Source organism: Tricharina praecox, assembly GCF_024521635.1.
Source record: "Tricharina praecox strain CBS 144465 chromosome Unknown BZA05scaffold_7, whole genome shotgun sequence".
Taxonomy (NCBI): domain Eukaryota; kingdom Fungi; phylum Ascomycota; class Pezizomycetes; order Pezizales; family Pyronemataceae; genus Tricharina; species Tricharina praecox.
Genome location: NW_026250409.1, coordinates 120,946 through 133,316, shown reverse-complemented (window position 1 = coordinate 133,316; position 12,371 = coordinate 120,946). Strand labels below are relative to the sequence as shown.

The following is a 12,371-nucleotide window of genomic DNA, read 5'->3' as shown; positions in this document are numbered from 1 at the left end:
CGACGCCATGGCGGACGACCGACGAACTGGTCGCCGTAAAGTCCCAATTCTACGGCGACGGCTCCACACCCGAGACCTGGGCCGCCGCAGTCCGCAAGGTCTGTACTCCCCCACCACCTTACTCTTAATACAACTCTAAAACTTCTAACCTCCGCAGGTAGCAGCATGGCAAAGCCGCACGCGGATCCCGCACGCAATCGAAGCCACGGCGCAAATTACCTCCGCAATCCTGCTCGACTCCCTCCCCAGCGCCGACGCCCTGCAGATCCGCATGGCCTACTCCATGGCGATATGCCGCTTCGTCAATGGAATTATCGACCCCGCGCAGCAGTCGCAGTTCGCGCTGCCAATGCATCTGCTGGCAAAGAACTTGAATCTTCCCACCGCGTTCGTCGAGTTCAGACATGCGGCGACGCATGAGGGATTGCCGAGTATAGAGGTGCTCAGGGTCTTTGCGAACAGGGGACTAAAATGGTTGGCGGATAATTATTGGGCGGGCGTGGGCGAGGTGGGTGAGACGCCGGTGAAGGGGCTTGAGCAGGCGAAGAGCGCCGTGCTGGCGTGGAGGAGGGCGAGGAGGGAGAATCCGCTCAGGAGGATTACGGCTGGTGATTCTTCGGTGGAGGGGAAGGTTGTTGCCGGGGTGGTTAAAGAGTGTGTCGGGATATGTAAGGATGAGGAGGGGATTGAGGCGCTGATCGAGGCGCTGCTGGCGGAGAAGGCGCTGGTTCCCGGTGGCAGAGGGAAGGAGAAGATGATGAAGGGGGCGAAGATGTTGTGGACGCCACTTCTGGGAGAGCTGGAGAAGCTGGTTCCGGGGTTTGTGAGGCAGCTGGTTGATGCCATAGTTGAGATCCTGAAGGCGAGCGAGGAGCTCAGCTCCACGTTGCTGAGGGTGGCGGGGGTGGCGCAGGATGTCGAGCAGCAGACCCCTGATGAGGAGTTTGTTCAGGCGATCAGTACTTGGGCAAGGTATTTGACGGATAAGAAGCAGACGGCTGCGGGGGCTGTGGGCGCGGGGATTGATATTGAGATGTTGGTGCGCGGGATTCTGTTGCAGCCAAACAAAACGTATGGTTCCTTCCTTCCTTTTCTCTTGGTTCTTCTGGGCACGAACTAACCTCAGTGACAGGACTATGCTACTCCTCACCCACCTCCTAACAGAATATCCTCAGTTGAAGCCCAAGTACCAAGCTCTCGCCGAGCTGGCGGCACTCAATGTGGGATCACAATCCACAGTTTTGAAACCCAAAGAAAAGAGATCACTAGAGGACCTAGAAGCCGAGATCGATTCATTCGAAGAGCGGTTTCGGAGGGTGCAACACCAGCGGTTAAAGCCGAAAGCTGTGGAGGTTGTGAACACGGTGGCAGAAGCAAGGAATGCCGGGAAGTGGAAGCGGTGGGAGGGGAATTGGATCCCGAAGCCTTTGGGAATTATATGATATCCCGTACATATGTTTAGTATCACTGCCTGTGTAGTCGCAGAGGAATCCATGGCGAGGCAGCACTTCTGCCTGTTTATCAGAGAATGCCGAGTCGCATGGTTCAAACATAAAACACAAAACGCAAAGGACACATTAGCAGTCAATACACCTCGTGCTTTGCGTTTATTCTAGGACCATTCATTTTCTGATATATAGAAAAGTTATTTGCATTTCCCATGCCGTTAACCCATGGCCGCGATCGATCTACCGCGGCCAATTGCAACGGTCAGGAGCTCATCTCGTTTGGCGCTTGGCGGGCTGTTGCTTTTGCCGTCTAATGTTTCGTTCTCACCTCCACCGTGTTCATTATCTCAACTGAACCTCCGCGGCGGCCCATCGAATTCCTATGTAATGCCGATACATATGAGAACACCTTCAAATACTCCATGCCCTTCTCCCACCACCTATCACTTCCTCCGCCACACGCACCGGACCCCCCTCCCTTCCACATAACACAACGGGCGCACGGCACGCCTCCCTTCGTTCTGGCCACCTCTGAGCTTAGTGCTGGCGATTACCGACAGCCCGCTATCCTGGAAGCATCTTAGCCACACGGCTCGCCTTTCCTGCTCTAGCTACGATCTTCTTAAGCAGCCACCCCCAGGAAAGCAAGGCCCGACCTGTACCCAAAGGTCGGGTGAAAAGCGAAAACCCTCAACATCGTTCACTGCGTAAACTCTCAAAGATGCTTGCCTGTCCGAAATGGCGTACGGTCATTGTCCAGCTCCTGCTCCTGGCCGCCGTACACGTCGATGCATCCTCCGCAACGACCGTCACGACCACCACCACCACCACCGCCCCTGAGACCCGTTCTACCACAACTGCTACCACCGAGAGGACTACCACGACCGCGCCGTCACCGCCGTCACCGCCCGCGTCTTCTGCTACGACTGTCGTGAATAGTACCGCGACCTGTCAGTCAGTATCCGTGAACTACATTTCCCCAGGATTGCCGGAGCAATGCTTAAGGACGAGGTCTACTACTAGCCAAAACCCGAGCTCCGAACACCCCTCCACACCTGCGGCGGCGGCGGCGTCTACAAGAGCTGTAGGGAAGGTCGGGGTGCCTGCGGATACACCACCGGCCTTATCCACGTCCTCAGGAACGACACCGGGGAGCTCGCCAAGACCCGAATCACCGTCAGGAACGTCTACTACTACTTGGCTATCGTCCGTCGATGCAACAGATGTGCCAGTACCACCAAAGACCCCCGAGGAACCACCCACCAAGTTCCTCTCCTTCGAAGAATGGAAGGAACAGAACCTCGCCAAGGTCGGTCAGTCTTCGGACTCGTTTCAAGGACGTGGAATACGGGAACCAAGGAATGCGGCTGGTGCTGGATACGGCGCGCTGGATGCTCTTGGAGATGATATTGAGATCTCATTCGAGTTTGGATCTCCTGGACCTCCGGCTGGGACTATCGAGGTTTCTGGAACTGCGGCGACAGGTGTGCCAGCCGCTGCGGGTATGCCGAGATCAAAAGATGCTGGAAAGACCTGTAAGGAGCGGTTCAATTATGCATCACTCGACTGCGCTGCCACAGTCCACAACTTCAATAAGGGAGTGAAGGGCGCCAACAGCATCCTGTCGGAGAACAAGGAGTCGTACATGCTCAACAAGTGCGGTGTAAAGGACAAATTCTTCATCGTAGAGTTGTGCGAGGATATCTTGGTTGACACCGTGGTGCTGGCGAACTTCGAGTTCTTCTCTTCGGTGTTCAGGGAGATCAAAGTCAGTGTGAGCGACCGCTATCCGGTCAAAGCCAATGGATGGAAGGAACTGGGGACTTATGTGGCCAGGAATACCAGGGACGTCCAGGCTTTTTTGGTGGAGAATCCGTTGATATGGGCGCGCTATATGAAAATCGAGATCCTCAGCCATTACGGTGGAGAATATTACTGTCCGGTGAGCTTGTTGCGGGTTCACGGAACTACCATGATGGAGGAGTTCAGACATGAGGCGGCAGTTGCCAGGGGAGGCTTCGAAGAGGATGTCCGAGAGGATGTCGTGCCGGAGGCTGTTGCTGAGCCTCTTAAATCTGCTGAGGATAAGGAGGCCGAGAAGAATAAGAGTTCAGCACAGAATAGCTACGAAAAGACGATAGATATTCCACCGGCAGATGAACAACCCACAGCCAGTGCCGTTGTAGGGACATCGAGTTCGCCGGTCACAACGTCACATCAACCCCAGCAATCTCTGAATCGGCGGTACAGGTTTCCAGTCGGACACCCCAGTTGTCCTAAAAATCAGCCTGGTCCTACCAAGACATCTGTATCGCATCCATCCACGCCACCGCAGGTTGCAAGGTCGACTGGGACCGTAGTGGTACCCACTAGTAAGGCAGCTGTTCAAATCGCGTCCGGTTCAACTACGATATCACGACCATCAGCGGTTGCATCAGTCGCCCCCGGTTCACCACCGGCCAAACCTGAGTCGAGAAGTCATGAAATGCCAAAACCATCCTCCCCACAACCTCCGGCATCCAGCCCAACCACGCAAGAGAGTTTCTTCAAATCGGTGCACAAAAGACTTACACATCTGGAGGCCAACTCGACTCTTTCGTTGCAATATATCGAAGAGCAATCCCGGCTGATGCGAGATACCTTCGCGAAGATGGAAAAGTCTCACATGACCAAGATGGGGCAGCTGTTGGAAGCGATTAACACATCCGCCTTCACGGATATGAAGACCTACGTAAGGCCTCCTTTTCCTCATTGATTTTTCTTGACAGCTAACAAGAAGTAGAGAGATAAATACGATCAACTGTGGCAATCGACAGTCCTGGCACTCGAATCACAGCGGTCTCACTCGGAACGAGAGATGCTCGCAATAAGCACACGGCTCACCCTCCTTGCCGACGAAGTCATCTTCCAGAAACGCATGTACCAGTTGAATACTGTCCTTCTGGTGATAACGATCGGCGTAGTACTCTTCTCGCGCAACGACCGACTAGCCATGCCTCTGACCCGTCACCTGCGCACTAACAGCTCAGTACGGATCTTTGAGTCTCCGCCTGCATCCCCACAAATGGGCAGCGGAGTAACACCACATCTCGCCCACCACCGCAATAATAGTTCCGAATCAGTACACAGCTTTGGATCTCCGATATCCCCACCGACGTCAAGAGAAGGCAGTCCGGTTATCGACCCGAAAGCGACATTCTCCCCAGCGTCGCCTAAGTACCGCGCTGACCGACGGGGCTGGGTCAATTTCGGCCCGAGGCTCCGCGTAGAGAGTCGTGGCCGTCGCTGGCAGCGCCTGCCTAGTCCTCTGGCCGGCAGCGAAAATGGAGACCAGGGAGAGGTGGTCGCGGTGTATAATGATGGGGATGCGAATTATTTCCAAGATGATAAAACAGCAGGAGGCCCTGGCCCTGCAGTTGTGGTCGGTGAGACTGCTGCGTGATTGTAGTGGTGGTGGTGGTAGTAGTGGTGAAAAACATGAATTTGAGTTTTCTTGCGTTGCGCGTTTTGCATTCGGCGAAGGCGTTTGGTTTGTACTTTTCTTTCTAAAGAGGTTACGATGACCAAGTACAGTGCTTTGTTTGTGTTTGTGTTTGGTTTTGCAAGCGGGTGCTTTTTTTTGACTTCCCACTTGATTTGGTTTGGTTTGGTTTGGTTTGGTCTTGCTTCGGGACCAACGGGTACGATACCAACTTGTTCCTTTCGATTGGGCTATATCGGCTACCTAACTATGTTTGTATGAGATGAGTGCAGTAGCAGCAGGTGGAGGTTGGGTTTGGGTTTGGAACATATTGAGTTTGGGGAGGGGGTTATTAATGAAACTTTGCATGTGGTATATGAACTTGAACGGACGATCAAGTGTAGGCGAGTGATGGTGATGGTGATGGTTATAGTGATGGCTGCGCAAGAGGTACATTGTACTTGATGCATGCGAATGCGATGCAGGATATATCTCCTGCCTACAGCTACAGATGGCGGTCCGCACCCTACATAAGTGTACCCAATGTATGCACTTGTGTGATGCACATCTACATGAAAAATTTGAGCAGACAATATACTCTACAACACGAACAAAATCGGCAAGCCTACCTATGTGCTTCTACTAGAGCTGCGAGATGCGAAGCAAATGATCATCTTGGCACCTCTAACACTAACCATTCTCCTTTATCGGCATAACCTCTTCACCTGCATAAGAGCGTCTGTTTCGGATAGATTTTAGACACTTAGTTGAGCTCCAGCTATGGGGGAACAGTTTGAATTATGACGGTGGGACATTGACTTTCATATGATATCACTCGCACCGAGAAGTCGTGCGTGACGGAAATTCGCCCAATCCTGTCGTCAGTCCTCCGTAGGGCTGGCAGGAAAGATCGGGAAAGGGCTCGCCATTCCTAGTTCACACTGGCGGCAATGGTGGTCGTGGAGAGCTTGTGGTTCTTGGATCGTTTCAATTAACTTAATCATCGTATGTATCATCATACTCAGACAGATATCTACGGGACTTCGCGGCGCTTTGCTGGTCTAAACGGGGCCCATCACTGGCCGCGCCAATGGTTCCGTTCGTTTGTCCAAAACAATCATATCGTGAAGCAGCACAGTTTCGGCCAGGCGCGACACCACAAGCTCTCTTTACATGAGCCTTGTTTCCGTTCTCTGCAACGGCCAGGGCCGTAAGGCATGACCGAACCATCCAACGGAACTACCGATACTTATCTATCCCGCTGCCGTCGATCAATGCTTGAATCTTGAGCTTCTCGGCATCCTGATAAAAATACATACACAAGTACTCCGTATCCCTGCCTGCCAATTCCACCTAACGAACAAGTCCGTGGTCACGCAGCCAACGGAAATGCTGCAATCATACTGACGAACCACGGGGCCGAACACGGTTCCTTAACCTAGCGACCACTCGAAGCTCTACGCTTCCAGCTTTTGGACCGGAAAGGAAACTTTGGAAGCCCCTTGATGTTTCCGGTCGGCAGCTATACCCTTCTCCTATGGCCGCAAACGTAGAAACTGAATGGTCCGAAAGCGCAAATAACTATCCGCACAACGGCTGAATCCACTTGCTGGACCCCGATGACGGCGATGTTTGGTACTATGAGTCGCCGGCCACTAGGCGAACAATCCTCCCCGCCAGGACGAGAAGACGGGCTTTCTTGCGTCGCATTTTCGACGATAAAACATATGCCGAAGAGTTAGTATGGTGCCCTCGATTGTTTCAACGCGCCCAACCTGGGGCTCAGAACTGTCCAGTGTCCGCGGCGCCTCTCAACCAGCAAATAGAAGAATGCACATGCCCACAACGTCCGGATGCCCAGACAGCCCCTAGACGAGCTACGGATGACATCCACCTCCGCCTCCCCCGCCGTTTCTCCCGACGTAAAACTACTGGAATTTTTTGGATGAGCCAAGCGATAGGTTTTCGGTGGGTGCATCGCGTGACAAATCCATGCAGCGGCTGTGATCTGAGCCACAGAAAACCGAACAAAAGATTCCTTGCCAACACACACCAAACCCAGCCCCGCCTAGACCTAACTTACTACTTGACGCTGCTGCTGCTCCTGCTTCGACGCACGACACCGATACTCTACCTCCTTCGACACTTGACACCTCCTCCCCTTCAATACCCTGACGATCTCGACCACCGCGGCAAGGAATCTTTCCCTTTGAAAGGACCTTCGAGATCTTACTCTGCTATACCTCACATCCCCTTACCGGACGGTACATCTTCACCCGCTTCCGTCTCTGGATAAATACTCCGACTCCGCCACCATCTTCAGCTATCTACTCCCCAGCAGCAAAGGATCTGACCACCACCACCACCAACAACAACAACAGTAACAGAGTGAACATGTCGGCAGACGAACGGAAAATCGCTGAGCGGATGCTCATGACAGAGCTCAAAGAGCTACAGAAGGAGAACTGGGTCCACGCTGAGGTATGCCTGCTATGCTGACGGGGGGAGGGGGCGGATTGCAAGCAAGTTTGCTGGGGTGTATGCTCTGTATTCTACCCCATCATGAGGCTGACACTTTGCGACAGCCTAGGGATGGAAACCTCTTCGTGTGGAACGTGGCGCTGCTGGTTGTGAACCCGACCAGCTTGTACTATGGGGCGTATCTGAAAGTAAGTTTCCTCGTCGTTGCATGGAGAGGGGTGGGAGGGGGGTGATTATTTGCGAAACGCTGACTGGTTGCTATCTATTCAGGCCGAGCTCAAAATGCCTAAGAACTACCCCATGGCCCCCCCAGAGTTTCGCTTCATCCGTCCGCTCTTCCATCCCAACATCTACAAGGACGGAAAGCTATGCATTTCGATCCTCCATACTCCTGGTGATGATGAAATGTCAGGCGAGCTGGCTTCGGTAACTTTGATGCCCCCTTCCGTGCCGCGCACATGGTTTTGTATTTGAGGGTCTGACGAAAGCTTCATGTATAGGAACGCTGGTCCCCCGCTCAACGAATCTTTACCGTCCTGATCTCGATCCTATCGTTGCTCGACGACGCCGAAGTCTCGTCTGCCGCTAATGTCGATGCCTCCGTGATGCTCCGTCGCGACCCCGACAATTACATGCGCATCGTCAAGGAAAATGTCGAGAACAGCAAGCGCGATATCCCCGAGGGGTTCGTGATGCCCAGTCATCACAACACGCCGCCGCCTAAGGAGGAGGTGGACGATGATTTCTGGTGCGATAGCGAGAGCGACTTTGGCGGGACTGATAGTGACGAGGACATGGTGTTTGGTGAGCTTGGGATCTGAAGCTTGTTGCGAGGCTAGTCACGCGGATTGGATGGTGTAAGCTGACTGTCTATCCACCTAGAAGACGACGACGATGATGAGGATGATGAGTCCGACCCCGACGAGGGCGATGATCAGAAGCAGGAGCAGAAGTAGACTTCGACAGTCTGATAGCACAAACTAAGGACACAATTTGCTACATGATGTCAAGATCTCTTTCTTTCTTTCTTTCAAACGGCAGTGTCCTTCTCTTGAGAAGGACAACGACGGGGGATCTATTACGTTTCTAGGCCGGACCACTCCCTCTGGCGACATTCCTTCAGAAGATTCATCATCCACTTAAGTTCCTTTAGTCTTGGTTTAGTTTTCTTTGTTTCCAGTTACTTCATTTTCCCTTTTCCCTTTCCCTTTCCTGTTTTGCTTCTCTCTTGCTGTTTTTAGCGCTTTTGAAAGGGTGTAAGGTGGGTTTGCATCGGGCTTGGTTCGTTCTGCTTTTTTTTTGTGGGGATATTGGGGGGGGGGGGGGGTTTAATGGCTTTTTTTCTTTTCTTTTCCTTTTTACTCCCCTTTGTATCTCTAGCATTGTTAGGTTTGGCTTGCTTTGTTCGTCTTTGATTTGATTTGATGGGGAGAAGGCGGGTGATGGTGTGTGGAGGGAGGGGGAGGATGGATGGAGAGGGAGGGTGGAAAGGATGGGTGGTTTGATTGTTGTTATTACTACGCAATTAGAGTGTTTACTGAGTAATCACATGCAATGTTTCAGTCAGACGGGCATAAGGCTTTGCCATACGAGTGAGGAGTGAGGTTGACCACGACTACAATTGCTGGGCCTTTGGGTAGCCCCAGTGAGAATGTGTAGGTTGTATGTAACGAAAAGATGGTGTATATAGGAGCCCAGATTCTATGGGCGAACAAAAGATACTTGCGGTCACCACGTCGATTGAGGGGACTAGGTACGTTGGCTATGGTCATGGTGCACTGTCCCTCCTGCGACGAAAGTGGTCTTATTAGAGACCGGCTCGAGCGGCCATCGACAATCGAGTGAGATCTCATGAGCGATTGAATACCGACTCCATCCGTAATGCCACGTACTTTCACTAAATGGCTTTCACGAAAGCTGGAAATCATACCGGGATATAAATGAGCGCGGCGGTGACATCAGCCCGTGAGAAAATGCTTTGACAGTGTTCAACACCGGTGGATTCATCATGAGCCAAGTGTGCTGGTGTACTGGTGTACCGGTGAAGGCATGGGGTTTCCACACGATAACCGCTGAGATTCTAGGTATAGTATATACATGCCCGTACATAATCACATACCCGCAGGCGGCAATTGGAGATTGAGGGATTCGCTCTTTTTCAGTGGTGTAGGGCGGATGTGGTCTACGTACGGTACTTCTCTGGCTATTGGCTGGTGCACCTCGAAACGTTCGATTTCAGTTATGTAAGTAGCACAGGATGTCCAAGTCGAAGCCGGCCGAGGAACCCGTTGTCTTGATGGTTCGCGGGTACCATTCTCGAACTCGCCATGGTGGGATAGTGGGATCATTACTGGATGCAGTAGGAAGAGGGGTTTGTATATACCGTGCTGGTGATGGTGGGTGCTGGTGGGTGCTTTAAAGGTGGTTGACCGGGGCGGGTAGGGAAGACGGTGGAATCCTCTGTCATGTATGTATCTCTTGAGCGCTGTTCTGGCATTCGCGATCAACAGCATGGCCGGATACATTTTCGAAAGAGCTGAGGATTTGTTGGTATCATAGACCCCCAATGAACCACCAAAGAGCAGGAGACTTATGTAGAAACTCCATTCAAGGTGTCACAAAATGCAAAGAAGTCGTCGACAAAGGATCCGTCTCTTCATATCACCTAGAGTGCGCAAGTCTCAAGACAACGCGCTGAGGGTGTTGCCGTCCGTGGCCGAAGAGCCCCCCAGATTCCAGCCGGTTGAAGACGCTACCTACTTCCCCGAAGACTTCGGTGTGGGTGTTCCCCTGGTCTCGTCGACTAAGACCGTCCGGCTTCCCATCTGTGTCTATGCACCACCCGGTAGTAGTTAATCCAGCGGTTTTGTTTTGATACTACCACTCGCGAGGGTTGAGCGGTCGTTTGTTTTATGGAAATCGCGTGTAATCCGGTGCATACTTCCGTGCAGGTATGAAGCAACTCAGTCGTGGTCGTCAGAGCCTTGTGGTTTATGTACTTCGCGTTCCTGAATCCTCATGGAGTTTGGAGATAGTTAAGGAGATCCGACTCAGCTGGGACGGGCCATCGGTACAAGTAATAGAACCTCGCTCGCGGTCGCTATGAATGATGGTGTAAGTTACGAGGATTGATTCGTGAAACGTAAGTTGGTTATCTCTTGGAAGTTAGTCGAGCATCAACAGACGGCGATAGAGGGCATAGAAGAGACCCCGGAATTCCTTGTTGTATGTAGCTTTCGACGCTCGCCCCATGCGAGGAGTCCAGCCTGCGAACTCAGCCGGATCCCGGGATCATTCAAGGTGAGGAATCTTGTGCCGAAAAAGGGCGGATGGAGGGCTGCGAGGCGAGGAATATCTGGATCGCTACCGAAGAGGGGAGTCCTTTCGTAGAGCGTGTGGTTCGTTCACTTGGCCTCACTCGTAAAAAGCGACTTTCGGAGGCGGATGAGAAGCTTACAACCCAAAGGCTGATCGGTAATCGCGATCCCAAAGTTCTGTGGTGCATCTCACAGGTTCTTTGTTGTCTTTGGCATTATCCATTGAAGATGGTGTTACTTTGTGTGGATGGAATGCTTTGGAATCACGCGTCTAACTTAGCCGCCGCCGATCCAGCACCACCCTATCAGATCGAGGTTGACCATTAGCGCCGATTCTTACCGAGTGAGACAGAAGCTTCCACGATATTCGGGAACATCCCTGATACGTCATCCGAATCACCACACGCCGCTGGAGTGTTCTCGAGGCTTCTCCATAATTCGTGTCACCTCCACGATGGCGAAAGATTACGATTAGCGATGATAGTTATGGGAAGGGCACGTGGATGGGTGCCGTATAAGAACTGCCTTTAAACCTGAGAGTAGAGAAAATCATCATCATTCAGAAAGCATCATCATCCGAGCTCGACATAACACTCAAGAAATACAATCGCGACATTATTCCGATCACCAACTCGAACCAATACAAATACCAACAACACAAACAACACAAACAACAAACCGAAATGCCTATCTTCGCCTGCCCCGTCCCTACCCAGCAGCACCACCAGCAGCAGCAGCGGCAACAGCGCATGGATCCCTACCTCGAAGCGATCCTCTCGCAGCTCAGCGGCCATGAAGATTCCCAGTCGTCTCAACACAAGCCCACGAGCACCACTCACAGTTCCGCACCCCGCCCCACCCCGACGCCACGCCAACACAACCGCTCGAACCGCGCCTTCACCCCGCGGTTCGACGTCTACGAAACCGCCGATGCATACCACCTCGACGGCGACCTCCCCGGCGTGAGCGACAAGACATCGATCGGAATCGAGTTCTCGGACGAGAGGACGCTGAGCATCAGCGGACGTGTCTCGAGAATCCGACAACCTGTGGAGGAGAAGCACGAGGAGAACAAGAAGGGCGGCGAAGAGTCGACGACCATGGAGAGGCGACGGAGCCTACAGCCCACTGTCGAAGACACCGACGACGAGGACGACTTCTCGATTGTATCCCACACCAGCAACAAGAAGTCCTCCGAGCAGCAGCAGGTGGCGAAATCGGAGGGTACTACCACAAAGCCCGCCGGTCCCGAAACCAAGACCTGGGTCACCGAACGCACTTTTGGAAACTTCCAGAGGACGTTCAACTTCCCGACACCGGTGGATCTGGAGAAGGTTACTGCGAAGCTGGAGGCGGGATTGCTCCAGATTGTGGTGCCCAAGAGGGTGTTTGGTGGTGCGAGGAAGATTCAGATCGCATAGGGGGATATATATAAGCTCTCCCTACGTGGGATTTGTACTCTCGTTTTTTGTCTTTGCTTTGCTTCTGTTTATTGGGTGTGGCATCTGGTTACGGTCATGGTTTGCTTGATTTGAATGCGTGGATTCAAGTGCTTGGTTTGGTTTTTTGTTTGGTTACGGAGTAGGATTGATAATGAAATTGTCTTTTTCAACTTGAAATTGTGCCTGAAGATCATGGTGTGGTGAACGCGATAGTGAGCATGTG

The 12,371-nt window shown here is 52.5% G+C and overlaps 5 protein-coding genes across 5 annotated transcripts; all 5 read left to right on the top strand.

Annotated features, from left to right (window-relative positions):
• Positions 1-349: 349 nt before the first annotated feature.
• On the top strand, positions 350-1,442 carry BZA05DRAFT_334467 (Las1-like-domain-containing protein; the record flags this gene model as incomplete). Its single annotated transcript, XM_051480730.1, has 2 exons — positions 350-1,071; positions 1,133-1,442. 2 exons carry the CDS (start codon positions 350-352, stop codon positions 1,440-1,442), a joined length of 1,032 nt encoding a protein of 343 aa, XP_051341017.1.
• Positions 1,443-2,169: 727 nt separating this feature from the next.
• BZA05DRAFT_466698 (UNC-like C-terminal-domain-containing protein) lies at positions 2,170-5,029 on the top strand (the record flags this gene model as incomplete). Its single annotated transcript, XM_051487800.1, has 2 exons — positions 2,170-4,179; positions 4,231-5,029. 2 exons carry the CDS (start codon positions 2,170-2,172, stop codon positions 4,888-4,890), a joined length of 2,670 nt encoding a protein of 889 aa, XP_051341016.1. The 3' UTR covers positions 4,891-5,029.
• Positions 5,030-6,254: 1,225 nt separating this feature from the next.
• BZA05DRAFT_244891 (uncharacterized protein) lies at positions 6,255-7,564 on the top strand. Its single transcript, XM_051479950.1, has 3 exons — positions 6,255-6,645; positions 6,705-7,389; positions 7,494-7,564. Exons 1-2 carry the CDS (start codon positions 6,528-6,530, stop codon positions 7,202-7,204), a joined length of 618 nt encoding a protein of 205 aa, XP_051341015.1. The 5' UTR covers positions 6,255-6,527; the 3' UTR covers positions 7,205-7,389; positions 7,494-7,564.
• BZA05DRAFT_244956 (ubiquitin-conjugating enzyme/RWD-like protein) lies at positions 6,911-8,579 on the top strand. Its single transcript, XM_051479951.1, has 4 exons — positions 6,911-7,389; positions 7,494-7,577; positions 7,660-7,815; positions 7,890-8,579. Exons 1-4 carry the CDS (start codon positions 7,303-7,305, stop codon positions 8,208-8,210), a joined length of 648 nt encoding a protein of 215 aa, XP_051341014.1. The 5' UTR covers positions 6,911-7,302; the 3' UTR covers positions 8,211-8,579.
• A 2,516-nt stretch (positions 8,580-11,095) lies between these two features.
• On the top strand, positions 11,096-12,325 carry BZA05DRAFT_391937 (HSP20-like chaperone). The gene has a single exon (XM_051483034.1). It carries the CDS (start codon positions 11,390-11,392, stop codon positions 12,125-12,127), a length of 738 nt encoding a protein of 245 aa, XP_051341013.1. The 5' UTR covers positions 11,096-11,389; the 3' UTR covers positions 12,128-12,325.
• The last annotated feature ends 46 nt before the right edge of the window (positions 12,326-12,371 follow it).